At 33.6% G+C, this 14,829-nt stretch overlaps 1 protein-coding gene across 4 annotated transcripts in view; it reads left to right on the top strand.

Annotated features, from left to right (window-relative positions):
* COG6 (component of oligomeric golgi complex 6) overlaps window positions 1–14,829 on the top strand; it is a 101,648-nt gene that overhangs the window by 18,281 nt on the left and 68,538 nt on the right. For all 4 annotated transcript variants that reach the window (XM_005585711.5, XM_005585710.5, XM_015439196.4 and 1 more), the window contains exons 5-8: window positions 5,046–5,157; window positions 7,092–7,174; window positions 7,533–7,603; window positions 9,751–9,844. In XM_005585711.5, coding sequence (XP_005585768.4) covers window positions 5,046–5,157; window positions 7,092–7,174; window positions 7,533–7,603; window positions 9,751–9,844 — 360 coding nt within the window. The remainder of the gene's footprint in view (window positions 1–5,045; window positions 5,158–7,091; window positions 7,175–7,532; window positions 7,604–9,750; window positions 9,845–14,829) is intronic.

Genomic DNA, 14,829 nt, shown 5'->3' on the forward strand with positions numbered 1-14,829 from the left:
ACAATTTCTACTTCCATTGTGTGTCTATTTTATTACATCCTTATGAGCGTTAGGTATCATCATTAAAAACTTCGCCAATATAGATGAAAAATATTATCACACCACTTTTTTATTTTTATTTTTATTTTTTTTATTATACTTTAAGTTCTAGGGTACGTGTGCACAACGTGCAGGTTTGTTACATATGTATACATGTGCCATGTTGGTGTGCTGCACCCATTAACTTGTCATTTACATTGGGTATATCTCCTAATGCTATCCCTCCCCCCACCCCACGACAGGCCCCGGTATCATTTTAATTTAATTTTTCATTTAATTTAATCATTTTAATTTACATATCATTGAATAGTGATGAATCGACATGTTTCTCATTTTGTTTTGCCATTTATATTTCTTTACTTTTTTTTGTTTTGGTTTATATCTTATGTCCCTTTAAAAAATTATTTTGAAATTATTTGGTGTAGGTGAACCTAGAGGTAGAATTAAGATACGACACAGATAAGTTTTCAAGAAAAAGAAAAGTACCACAAAATTCATAAATCATGTTCTGGGATGATTTGAAGGAACATGAAGATTAAGTAGTCTGTTTATTTTAAATACTTAGGCGATGTATGACTGGACATACTGAAAATTGATGTATGTGTTCCCAACCTTGTCTATGGTTTTGCTTTGTGTGATTTCCATTACTTATGGTCAACTGCAGTCTGAAAGTAATAAATGGAAAATTTCAGAAATAAGCAATTTATAAGCTTTAAATTGTGTACCATTTTGAGCAGCATGAGGAAATCTCAAGTGGTTGGCTCCCACTTTGGTGGGACTTGAATCATCCCTTTTTCTAGTGTGTGATGCTATATACGCCACCACTCAGTAGTCACTTAGTAGCTGTCTCAGTTATCAGATTGAAAAACAGTATGTGTAGGGTTTGGTACCATCAGCAGTTTCAGGCATCCACTGGAGGGTCTTGGACTGTATCCCCCGAGGATAAGGGGGGACTATTGTGGCTCTTAAAAATAAGTGGGGATTCCTATACATACTTTCTTGCAAATTTTATATCTGTAAAATGCCTTATGGATCATTTTATGTTAGTACATATAGATCTACCTCAGTTTTGTCTATTATGTATTTTTCTGTAGTATGTATTTCACATATTATTATTTAACTTATTTATACAATATACAGTGATTGTATAAACATAATCTTAAATACTCTGGAAGTTATACTTTATATGTTTTATGTTAATATTTATCTCATATACTTTTTACTTAGACATTAAAAGCCCTCAAAAAGTTCCATATGTTGATGTAAAGTAAGGACAAGGTCTGTGTCATAAGTGCCTTTTGTCACACTGTTCTCTGGCATAGGCCTTATACATTGTAAGTCTCCAATAATGTTATTTGAATGAGTGAATATTCCCAAACCGAATCACTGGACCATTGAACAATAACTTCCTGTCAGAATGGCTGTGAAAATTTACCTGGAAAGAATACATGTGGTAAAACTAGAGTAATATGATAATAAAAAATGTATTAGAATTTATTCTGTCACTACTTTTAAAGTTGCCATCTTGATATATCAAACTCTTGTTTTAGTATTGTGCCCATTATAAAAATATTTTTGCACCGTCTCTTTTGTAGCTATATTAAGAGCCTATGTTTCAGTCTTTATCTCGTGATTGATTTTTAAATCCAGTCAGCCACATTATTTGGAATGAATTGTAATGATTAAGGGGTATGATCAAGGTGGGTAACACTTGTTTTGATTACAACAAAATGAAACTATAAACTAAAGAGACAAATTTTTCTTTGTGCCTAATAAATTGATTCTAAAGATAGATCCAAAAAAGCTCCCAAAAACATTTTATTTCACATGGTTAATTTGCATAGTCCCTAGGAATTTGATAAAATTTTATAATTACTTTAAATTCTTTATGATAATGACTGGAACTTTGAAAAGTATAAAACAAAACCTGTTAAGGGTAACTCTTTAAGCTTTTTAAAATTCATTTTTAATTTATAATTGACATAATGATTATATATATTTATGGGGTACAATGTAATGTTTCAAGGTAATTACCATGTCTATCACTTTAAACATTTATCATTTCATTTATCAAATAAGTGATAAAAAACATTTATCATTTATTTGTGACAATATTCAAAATGTTCACTATCTTGAAATACCACTGCATTATTTACTGTAGTCACCCTAGTTTGTAATAAAACAGTAGAACTTACTCTTCCTTACTGTAACTTTGTACTTGTTGACCAATCTCTTCCTCTCCCCCTCTCCCCACTATCTTCCCCAACCTCTGGTAACCATCATTGTACTCTCTATGAAGTCAACTTTTTTAGGTTCCACATATGATATGAGGAAGATCAAGTGATGTTTGTCTTTCTGTGCCTGGCTTACTTCACTTAACATGATGTCCTCTAGATTCATCCATGTTTTCACAGATGACAGGATTTCATTTTGTTTTATGGCAGAATAGTATTCAATTGTATGTGTACACACACATGCATTTTCTCATCCATTCTTCTGAACATGGGCATTTAGGTTGATTTCATATCTTGGCTATTGTGAATAGCACTGCAGTAACATGGAAGTGCAGATGTTTCTTCGACATACTGATATTATTCCCTTGCATATATACCCAATAATGGTATTGCTGGATCACATGATAGGTTTTAGTTTTTTGAGGAACCCCACACTGTTTTCCGTAATGGCTGTACTGATTTATATTCCCACCAACAGTGTATAAGATTTCTTTTTTTCTCTACATTTTTGCCAGCATTTGTTGTTTTTTGTCTTTCTGGTAATAGCCTTTCTAATTGAGGAGAGGTGATACTGTGGTTTTGATTTGCATTTCCCTGGTGATTAGTGATGTTGAGATTTTTTTCATGTAACTATTGCCAATTGTGTATCTTCTTTTGAGAATGTTTATTTAGGTCTTTTGCCCATTTTTAAATCAGATTTTTTTGTTGTTATTGAGATGTTTGAGTTTCTTATATATTCTAGATAGTAGCTTCTTGCCAGATGCATAGTTTGCAAGTACTTCCCATTCTGTAGGTTGTTTCATATATTTAAAATCCTAAAGACTCCACCAAAAAATGGTAGAATTGTGTAAATATTAAATGAATTTAGTAAAGTTGCAGAAGACATTATCGACATACAAAAATCAGTAGTGTTTTCATACATGAACAGCAGATTATCTGAAAAAGAAATGAAGAAAGCAATTCCATTTATAATAACTACAAAAAATGATAAAATACCTAGGAATAAACTTAGGGGGTGAAAGATCTCTACCATGAAAATTATAAGACAGTGATGAAAGAAATTGAAAAGGACACAAATAAATGGGCAGATAATCCTGTGTCCATGAATTAGAAGAAGTAATGTTGTTAAAATGTCCATAGTACCCCAATCAATGTACAGATTCTATGCAATTACTTTTAAAATATTAGTGACATTCTTCACAGAAATAGAAAAAAATCTTAAAATTCATATGGAAATGCAAAACAACCTGGATAGTCAAAGCAAAAAGAAGAAAGCTGGAGGCATTATATAGTACCTGACTTCAAAATATACTACAAAACAGCATGGTTCTGGTGTCAAAACACATAGACCAATGGAACAGACTAGAGAACCCGGAAATAAATTCATGCATTTACAGCCAACTGATTTTCAACAAAGGCACCAAGAACACACATTGGGTAAAAGACAGTGTCTTTAGTAAGTGGTGTTGGAAAAACTAGGTAGCTACACACAGAAGAATGAAACCAGACCCTTATCTCTCACCATATATAAAAACAAACTCTAAATGGATTAAAGAGTAAATTATATGACCCCAAATTATATAACTACCAGAAAAAAAAAAATAGAATTGTTTCATGAAATTGGACTGGGCAAGGATTTTTTGAATAAGACTTCAAAAGCACAGGCAACAAAGCAACCAAGCAAAAATAAAATAAATATTAAGATAACGTTCAGGCATCAGTAATAAGATGATTAAGAACATGACATTTAAATCTGTGTAGACTCAATTAGGTGATTTCTCATTTGAAATAAACAGATCTTTGCTGCCACCTGGAGGATTTTTCCTTGTAAGTTTCTTTATTCAGTAGGAGCATTAGCAATCAACTTTGAATTTAAAACCTCCCACCTCAAAGGTGCAAATAAAACAGAGATGGCAGATGCATTGTATCATCTATACAAATAGTGTTTATCTTTGTTCATTTTTATTTGAAATTTGTTTAATTGTGGAATATTACTATTCTCTGAATATTGCTAGTGAAATACTTTTATAACTTTATGTATGTATTTTCAGTTCTGAGATACAGAAACCAGGAATGTTGAGTTTCTGTTCAAGTAATTTGTGTTCCTAACTTGCCTGTGGGTATTGATTCTACTCAGTCCCATAGGTCCTTGAGTGTGCCTTTTTCTGTCAGCTAGTTTAGATAGGTTGCATTCAGATAATATAATTTAAAAGGTTGTTTTTATTACTATATTTTGTAGAAAAAGTGGGGAAGAGAAAAGTGGATAAGTGACTAGCAATTTATGGAGAATTAATAAAGGAGTTCTTATCTTCTCTAACATAAAATAAACTAATAAATTTGATTTTTGATATGTACTTCATGTGAAAACGTAAAAGGCTCGGAATTGTTTTAGTGACTGAGGAGAAATTGGTTGAAAACAGGTACGTATTTCTCCCTTATAAAAGCAATCTAGCAAACTGCAAGGTGAACTATTTAAGTACGTGTAAGTGGCTGCAAATTTGTAATGCAGGGACCATGCATGGACTTATTTTTTCTTTTGCATAATGATCAACTCCATTTATTGTGTGCAAGTATCTGAAATAGAATAATATTAGCTAATTTTATCACCTACATGTCTGATAAAATTATATTTGAGGCAGAAACAAGACTTTTTGAAAATGTTGAGAATTTTTCATATCTTTGTTTTAAAAAGTTGTCTGAGATATAATCTGTTTTAAAGCTATGCAACTGAATAAGATGCTTGACTTTTATTGCTTGTTTTGAAAATTACAGCCAAAAATTAGAGATAAGAGCACAAGTCGCAGATGCCTTCTTATCCAAGTTCCAACTGACTTCTGATGAAATGAGTCTTCTCCGAGGTACAAGAGAAGGACCCATTACTGAGGTATCCTGACTTTTTAATCATTTAAAGTTTAGTAGTTACAGATATTAGAGAGAAACTGCATTTTTGAAGCTTTATTTTCCCATTTTAAAAAGTTTCATCTGAGAATATTTTTATGTTTGGAAATTTAAGATGTGTATTTTAATTATATTTTTCAAAGTAATACATGTACTTTTTAAAAAGTCAGAGTCAATAAAGCTTATAGAAAGAAAATCTATGTCACCTATTTTACTCTTCCTCACCTCTAGGTCTTTTGCCAACCATTTTCAATGTTATTAATTGCTTCTTTTGTAAATTCTATATTCCAGATCTATAGCTAAAAAGAATATGCTTTGATTATCTATGTTAACTGTTTTCTATTGATTCTCTATTGTGAAATGTGAGGATTTAGCCTTTTACCCACTCTGTCTCCTCCCCCAACACAGATAGTACACACATATGTTCTCGTTATCTCCTTCATACATCATAGTACAGTTAGACCACATTTTCTATTTTCTTTTTCTTTCTCTTTGAGATAGGGTCTCGCTCTGTCACCCAGCCTAGAGTGCAGTAGCACGAACACAGCTCATTGCAGCCTCAACCTCCCAGGCTCAAGTGATCCTCCCACCTCAGCCTCCCAGGTAGCTAGGATGACAGGCATGCACCACCACTCCTGGCTGATGTTTTTAATTTTAATTTTTAGTAGAGATAGGGCCCACTGTGTTGCCCAGCCTGGTCTTAAACTCCTTAACTCAAGCGATCTGCCTACCTTGTCCTTCCAAAGTTCTGGGACTACAGGTCTGAGCTGTAGTATCTACCACACATTTTTTATTTTCATTACAGTGACATTACAGTAATTGAATGTTCTTTCTTTTATAACTTTGTGTCTTTCCTTGGGTTAGAAATCACTTATTTTTTCATCGAATTAATTTTTTAAGCTATTTCATTCTTTCCAAACTGGCTGAAGTATTATAAAACCTCTCGAAATGTTAAATAACAAGAAAAAGTTTCATTTCTTTTTTTTTTCTTGAAGACATTAATAATTTTTCCAAAAAGGAATCTTTTGGTCTTCTAGCTGGGAAGAACTGTAAACTTAAGCCTGTCGTCATCATTGTGGGCTCAGAGGGCAAGAAGGGCTCTTGAGGTGGGGAAGGGTTCTCACTGAGTGTCTCTGAGTAGGTATCACTTTTACTGGCTTGGCTAAAATGGAACTGGTCATTTGGGTGTAGAGAGGTAAATAGGTGAGATAATTAATAGAGATATTATGTATTAGTATGTACTGTCCTCATGTTTTGAGGAACTTTGTGCTTTTGAAATATTTGATATATCATTTTTTTCTCCCCTTGGTAGAAATTAGAAAAGGAAGATTATTATTAGTAGTATTTTAAGCTTTATTCATCAAAGAAAAATAACATATCCATTATTTTTCATGAGTGGAACACTATTTGTGGCACTCTGAAACCTAAGCCTCCAGTACATTTAAATATCAGTCAACAGTTTGGCATCTGTCACCTCCTATATATTTAACTTTGCATTCTACTCTTGGACGAGGGAGCAAGAATGAGTATACAACAGAGATATAAAACATCATCTTCAGCAATAAGAATGCCAGGCTTAAGTAATAAGATGTGTAATACACAGTATGTTTTTTTTTAATTTACTAATTTTTAGTTTTGCATTTCTCACTAGACTATGTACACTTCTTGAGGACAGGGATTTTTCTCTTTATAAATTTTGTATTCCTGGCAACTGTCAACACTATTTGGCACGTAGTAGGAAGATGTGAATAAATACCAGTTACATCATCTATGAAAACTTAGAGAAAGTTGAGATCAGTATAGGAAGTCTTCGTTAAAATAGGTGAAAGAGTTTGTTTGCCCTTGGCAATGACCTTTCAGTTTTAAATAATGTAATTTTGCCTGAAGCATGGACATAAAGTCACATTCTTAATTTTAAAGGAGTTTTTCAAGGCACTTGGAAGAGTAAAACAGATTCATAATGATGTCAAAGTTCTCTTGCGTACAAATCAACAAACGGCAGGGTGAGTAACTGCTCGTTGAACTAATTGCATTGCTGCTTATGTTTCCAAAATTTTAAAGATATTCTAGATTGTTTGTGAAACTATATAGCATTTTGTGAAATAGAAGTTTAATCTTTATTTATCTTTAGAGAATAGTGAAGTTATACCCTGACAGGTTTAGGCTAAAACAGCAGTTGATAAGTAAGTGATGGTTAAAATGTGACATTTACTTAATTGTAGAAAATTATTGAAAAATCATTCCATAAAATGATAAAAAGTTAATATGCTGTAACATGTAATATGCAAACAAAATAATTAGGTGCTTAGATGTAGCTGCTGACTAAGATTTAAATTATAATAAATCTTTAATTTTTTTTAGTTTAGAAATTATGGAACAGATGGCCTTACTTCAAGAAACGGCTTATGAAAGACTTTACCGATGGGCTCAAAGTAAGTGATTTATTTTATGTTGTCTACATTCATGAACATTTGTAGTTGTTTTTTAAAATTTTACTTGGTCTTTGATATATTTTGATTTTAGTAGTCAAAAAATTTTTTTAAATAAAAATAGTAATTGTATTTGATTTTTAAATTTTTACTTGGTCTTTGATGCATTTTGATCTAGTAATCAAAAATATTTTAAATATTTTAAAATATTTAAAAAACAGAAAAACAAACTTCACATTTGAACACACTGTTTTTGTGTTTGTATCATGAGCACCTGCTATCGGCCAAGCAGTATGCTTGATTAAGTATGAGAATAAAAACATGAAGACAGTTTCTGCCCTAGATTATCTTAAAGCAGATTAGGTGTCTCTTGTTGTTTACATAACTGTAAAGTTGTAAGTGGTAAATTGATTTTCTGCTGTTGCTGTAGCAAATTATTACAAACTTAATGGCTTAAAACAACACATATTTATTGCCTTACTCCTCTGTAGGTCAGAAATCAGACGTGGTTCTCACTATGCTAATATCTGAATGTTGGTAGACCTGCTGCATTTGTTTCTGTATGCTCTAAGGGATAATCTGTTTCCTTGCTCATTCAGTTAGTTGGCAGAATTCAGTTCCTTGTGTTTGTAGGACTGAGGTCTGTGTTTCCTTGCTGGCTGTCACTGAGGGTTTTTCCCAGTTTCTAGAGGCTGCCCGCATTCTTTGGCTTGCGGCCCCTTCCTCCATCTTCAAGCCAGCCAGCAATGTCAGGTCAAGTCATTTTCTCATGTTGATTCTCTCCTGCCTCATCTTCCATCTCATATCTCTAACTTTTCTGCCAGCTACTTAGGTTGTGAGGCCTGTGTGATTACCTTGGACCCACTTGGGTAATCTGAGAAAATCTCTCCATTTTAAGGTCTACTACCTTAATTTCATTTACAAAGTCCCTTTTGCCACGTAAGGTAACATATTCAAAGATTCCAGGGATTAGGATGTGGACATCTTTGGAGGGCCATTATTTTGCCTACCAGGAATACTTTATTTGCTTTAGTTTTGTTTGAAAATGTTTCAATAGACATTTTGCAAATAGCCTATTAAAACCAGAGAAGATATTTAAAACAAGCAAGCATGGAACAGGAGCACATATGTTAATAGGTGTTACCAACCAGCTGTTGGAAGGGGTTGGAATTAAATTTAGTTAACCAGCTACTCCTGTACTATGCTCTGCAAATGGAATTCTCTGGTCTGGTTGGTTAAGTCTTTATCTCTAAAACCTGTTTGTTTTTCTACCTATCTCCTTTACATTGTTTGCTTCCATCTGGAGTGTTGTCTGCCTTTCTCTCGTTGCATCTCATTGTATTTTTTTCATATATGTCTTATCTCACTAGTTTTCTACTTTCTCAAAGTCACGGACATTGACTGAAATTTCTTTGTGTTTCCACAACATCTTACACAGTGGCTCCCAACTGTGGGCCTCTATCTTGTGGAGACTATGAAGACATTTTAAGATGTCTTCAATTCTCTGTGCATATTTTGTTTTCAGTCAGTGCATGCTAGAAAGTATACTGCCAGTGTGAAGTCCTTGTGTACCAAAGGTTGGGAATTTCTGAGAAGTTCTAAATTTGAATGTACTAGGCACTTGTGAGCATGTTATAGATAAAATTAGAACAATAAAGAAAAGTTGGTGTAGAGATTTTTAAGAGTTTAAAATTCAAACTCTTTTGAAATTATAATTGTATCACTATATATTGGTTAACCACATTAACAATTTTAGCGAATTGCTTAAAGATTGCTTCTCAGGGAAGGAACTGATAATATATTTTTAGTGCTCCTGCCTGCCTCCCTAATACTGTCGTGTATATGGCAGTTATTAGGAAATACTTGTCCATTGGTTGGTTTTTTCAGAACTCTAGTTTTTTATAATAATAAAATACAGCTTTGGGGTATATCTGATAGCATATGTGGTCATTTAAAGTTATATAACTACTTAAGCTTAACTTTTTAGTTTGGTTGACAGTATAAATTAGTTTTTGATTGGTATATCTAGGTTTTTCTGAGGAATTTTTTTATGGAGTGTTTGCCATAGAATTTAGACTCCTGGAATGCAACAGACATAATAAACATCTAAGCTGAATTTAACAAAAGTTATAATGTTAATTATATTTCAGGTGAATGCAGAACATTGACACAAGAATCATGTGACATATCTCCAGTATTGACACAGGCAATGGAAGCCCTGCAGGACAGACCTGTCTTATATAAGTTGGTGACTTTTTCTTAATTAAAAAAGAATGCCTACTTTTCTTTTGATAATTTACTTTATATATCAGTATTAATCAAAAGCATATATAATAGTTTGAGTAATATTTGTAATAATTTACAACAATACTATTCACCTTAACTTGAATTTGTTTCACGGGATATCAGCTTATTTGAATTTTACATACTATAGAATACAATATGGAAAGAGAAACCAAAGTGTCTCTGTATCTAGACTACCTCTTATTTATATAGAGGTTCAGTGACTTTTCCCCTGTCATCTCATTAACTCCCTTAGAATTGTAAGTAACTAAAACTCCTATATGAATCCTTCCCTACAGAGACTGAAGTCATACCAGGACTGAGAAATATGGTTATGCAGAGATGAAAAAAAGAATATTTAATATCAAGGTTCTATTAATAGGATTTAGGAAGAGAGGGCCCAGGTCTTTGATCTCCTAATTGACGCCAAACAAGAGCTATGTGGTAATGCTTTGGATAAGAATTTAATGCATTTTATATTTGTTGATATGTGTTTTACTATTTTATATTTTAATTTTATTCACTTAATTTTTATAAAATAAAAAGTAAATACTTTCTTTAATGCCTAGAGTAGTATGAGCATAAGCTTTAGGTAGATGTAGGGGTTGATGATATTACTAATTCTGAAAATAGGAAACCAGGGGACTCTTACCAAGGTAGTACATCCTGCTGTGACTCATCCCTTTCAGTTTCTGCTTATACTATTTTTAGAGGACCTTCCCATTACTTTCTGATTGGAACACTACTTATACTCTCATAAGGTCACAGAACACAAATGCTGACCAACTGTGTAAAAGAATAACACCCCAGAGCTACTTACTGAGTACTCTGTGTTAAGCACCATTTCACATTCTAGAAACACAGCTTCAGTAAAGCACTGCCCTCAGACTGCTTTATTTTATGGAACTGGAGATAAACAAATGCATTTTAATTGAATATACTAATTGCTAGTCTACAAGTCATGTCCCAGATGCTGTGTGGCTCAAGTATTCTGAGGTAGGGGAAAGAGTGAACGTCAGTGAAAGTTTCCTATGGAATTAGGTATAAAGTGAGTTCTGAAGGCTGAATAGGCATTTTCCTAGAAGTAAAGGAAGAACAGTTTCCAGGTTGAGGGAACAGTAATGCAAAGATATACATTGAGAGAACATGCACCTTTGGGAAATTAATTGCAAAAGCTTGCCCTGGCTATTGAATTAGGAGCAACAGCTGGATTTGTAATAGCCCTGAATGTTGTGCATATAATATGATAAGTTAATGTTTACCATTGATCAGCAGCTTAGCAGTTCTTTGAAATTTCTTTCTCAACTTTTTCACTTTAACGTATTGGCATTGATATGAGTCTTTTAGCACTTAAAACATTTGGTGTTTGATTTTAACAACTGTTGCATTGTCTGCAGATTAATATTTATTCACAAGGTTAATCTTTAAAAAAAAAAAAAAAAAAGCCTTTGTGTGTTTTGGGCACCTGAAAACAACAGCTGACTTCTGCCATGCAAATACATTTTTACTGAATTATAGTTCTTTATCAAAACTTGGAAAGGAGCAATATTAAATGGCTTATAAGGTGGGCTCTTGAGTCAGATTTCTTGGAGAAGTCCTTACACCTTTATAAACTTCAGTTTCCTTCGCTGTAAAATGAAGATAATAATAGTGCCTATTTTACAGGGTTGATGTGAAGATTAAGTTACATTGTTCACTTGAGGCACGTAGTGTGATGTTTGGATATTATTTTAATTTGAGAGGAGGTGACTAGAAAGCTGTCAGCTAAGGAGGGGTGTATTTGAGGGCTACGTGGCAATCAGAGAAAAAGCTTGAAAAATAAAGAATGGAACTATGATGGAGAGGCAGAGAAGGTTTATCTGCGAAGGGCATATGCTAAGAAGCAGGGGCAGTAATGGCAATTCGGAAGATTTTAAGAGACATTTAGAAGTTGAGTGGGGGAGTAAGTTTTTAAGACCAGATGATTAGAACAAGATAAATGCTAAAAAAGAGGAAATTGGCCTTTCATTAAGTAATTATTTTCAAAGTGGTATTTTCCTTACATTTAGGGAAAACTTAATAATGTGTCATGCTAACCACCAGATGGCACTATATGAACTTAGTAAGTAATGTCTAAAAGCTTCACTGTCCATTATTACGTCTCAAATAACGTAAGTATTATAGGCAAGAAAAATGTCAATTATTGAAATCCCTGGGGAAAGTTGCCATTACTCAGTGTTTCTTATGTAGTATATAACTGGAATGCTAATGCATTATTGACTTTTAATAATAAATCATGTATAATTATAAATGGAAGTGAGAAATTTTGATAATTTCTTTCCTTTCGTAAGCCTTTAGAATATAAGTTATTTTAAAATATAGTAATATGTACAATGCTGATTTTTCTTCCTTCTTTATGTATTTGTTGTGTTTCAAAGAGGCACTTCTATACTATTATCTTTTAATTTGCTTTTTGATTAAAAATTTTCACCTTTTAATTTGTTTTTTGACCAGAATTTCTTTGACGGTAGCTAAAACACGATTTTTAAAATGAGACTTAATTTTAACTAGGGGTATTTGAGAATATGTACATAATTTGAACATTCACCCTGAAAAAGCTCCATTTTGAATTTTGATTATTGTTGGAAGAATGTCTGATTTTGGTGAAAGAATTTTTCTTCTGTCTCTGGGCCTTCCCAGGATGTTTCATGTCTAAAGATATTGAAGGTTCATATGGCTTATGCTGTTTTTGCTTTAAATTATATTTGTTCTATAGGAGGATTGACATTAATATTAATGTTTATTGATATTTTATAGTATTAAACAGATGAAATTCCAGTGTTTGCCAGGCTTGGTAATTTACCCCCTATTTAAGATACCAGTAGATTCACTGGATTCTGTTACAACTGTGGTCCCAGTGGACAGTCCTAGAAACAAATTTTGCTGTTTATTTTTACTGTGGTTAATAGGGTCTTGGGAATGAGGATTAGCTTTATATACTTAAAAAGTTAAACAATTGTGAATTTTGTGCTGTGATAAGCAGTCATATTTCAGAGAATCAGGTGATCATTTAAAAGAAGGCATTCTTCACACTAAATGGATTTATAATTTAAGAGCATGAGGGAAAAAATAGCAATGAGCATTTTGGTTCTAATTTGTTTAAAAAATAGAGAGTAAATGCAAGGCAATTATGCAATTTAGCAAAACTTAGCTGGATATTACACTTTCCCTTTTCTGTACTAGTATGTCACCACAGGGAATCTCAAAACCATTTCTTTTTAATGGAAAACAAACACACAAAGAACCATAGTCTAGTTAATAGTAAACAGTCCTCAAAAAAGGTTCATATTCCTAAATATTTATAGCCATTTGCCAGTTCTACAGGCTTTCTCTTTTATTTGGAAGTAAACCATCTTTCACATGTTTACCGAAATGTGGATTTTTCATCCAATTGACAGCATATGAAAGAAAGCTATGTAGCCTAAGATATTAATTATTTTGGGTATCTTGGGAAGTTTTGGTAATAGGTTATCGACATAATTCTTTTTTTTTTTTTTTTTTTTTTTTTTTTTTTGAGACGGAGTCTCGCTCTGTCGCCCAGGCTGGAGTGCAGTGGCGGGATCTCAGCTCACTGCAAGCTCCGCCTCCCGGGTTCAAGCCATTCTCCTGCCTCAGCCTCCCGAGTAGCTGGGACTACAGGCGCCCGCCACCTCGCCCGGCTAATTTTTTGTATTTTTAGTAGAGACGGGGTTTCACCATGTTAGCCAGGATGGTCTCGATCTCCTGACCTTGTGATCCGCCCGTCTCGGCCTCCCAAAGTGCTGGGATTACAGGCTTGAGCCACCGCGCCCGGCCGACATAATTCTTAAAATTTGGTATGGTAGAATACTGTTTAGAGGTTTACAAGTTAGTCTAGAATCTGCTGACATCAGACTGCTAAAATAGATTGTGTTTTTCTTTATACTTTTAAAATGGAAAGAACTTTCAATTGAGGGATGGATGTCAGGAATGGTGGCAATAATGGGAAACAAGACTGAGTCAAGTCAAAGAAATGGGTACTACAGAGAGCTCCAGGCCCTTTTTATAAATTGAATCCCAAATCGTCCTGTTCCCCAGTTAAAAGCTTTCCTTCCCTACCAGTTCCTTCACCTTAGAAAGCCTTTCCATGCCTTTTCAATTATAATAGGTGACTTCTTAATACATGTTTTTTAAAAAGGTATTTGCTTGTATATGTGATTGGTCAGTAAATTTAAGGAACATCTATTATGTCTAATATTGGAGTCAAAATAAGCTTTTAAAAATGGATAGCAATTTTTAGAGCAAATTTTGGTGATAAATTGTGATAGTATGTATAAAGACGACTTTTTAATGTAGAAGAGAAAACCTCAATTTTTGGACTGCGAATTCTTTTATTTTTTTCTGAGACAGGGTCTTGCTCTGTGGCTTAGGCTGGAGTATAGTGGAGCAGTCACTGCTAACTGTAGCCTGAACCTCACAGGCTCAAGGGATCCACCTAACTCAGCCTCCCGAGTAGCTGGGACTATAGACATGCACCACCATGCCTGGCTATTTTTTTTTTTTTTTTTTTAATAATGAGAAAGGGTCTCATTATTTTGACCAGGCTGATCTCTAACTCCTGGGCTCAAGTGCCCACCTTCCTCGGCCTCCCAAAGTGGTGGAATTGCAGGTGTGAATCACCACACCCAGCCTTGGATTGCAGAGTTCTAATTATAATCAGCTTTTGAGAACTCTTATGGCTTTATGTAAAACAGTAGAGCATCGTTTTAGACTATAAATATATATACTGAAATATACTGAAACCTAATATACTGAATATACTGAAACCTAAAAAGTTAAGTCTTCCCACCTTGGCTTGATTTTCCTACTTTTACTAAGTCCATTGCTTTATCCCTTATTACTGCTGCCTCTGCTTTAGTCCCATATCCCAGCATTGTTTCTTAGGAGGG

This window comes from Macaca fascicularis, chromosome 17 (assembly GCF_037993035.2).
Source record: "Macaca fascicularis isolate 582-1 chromosome 17, T2T-MFA8v1.1".
Lineage (NCBI taxonomy): Eukaryota > Metazoa > Chordata > Mammalia > Primates > Cercopithecidae > Macaca > Macaca fascicularis.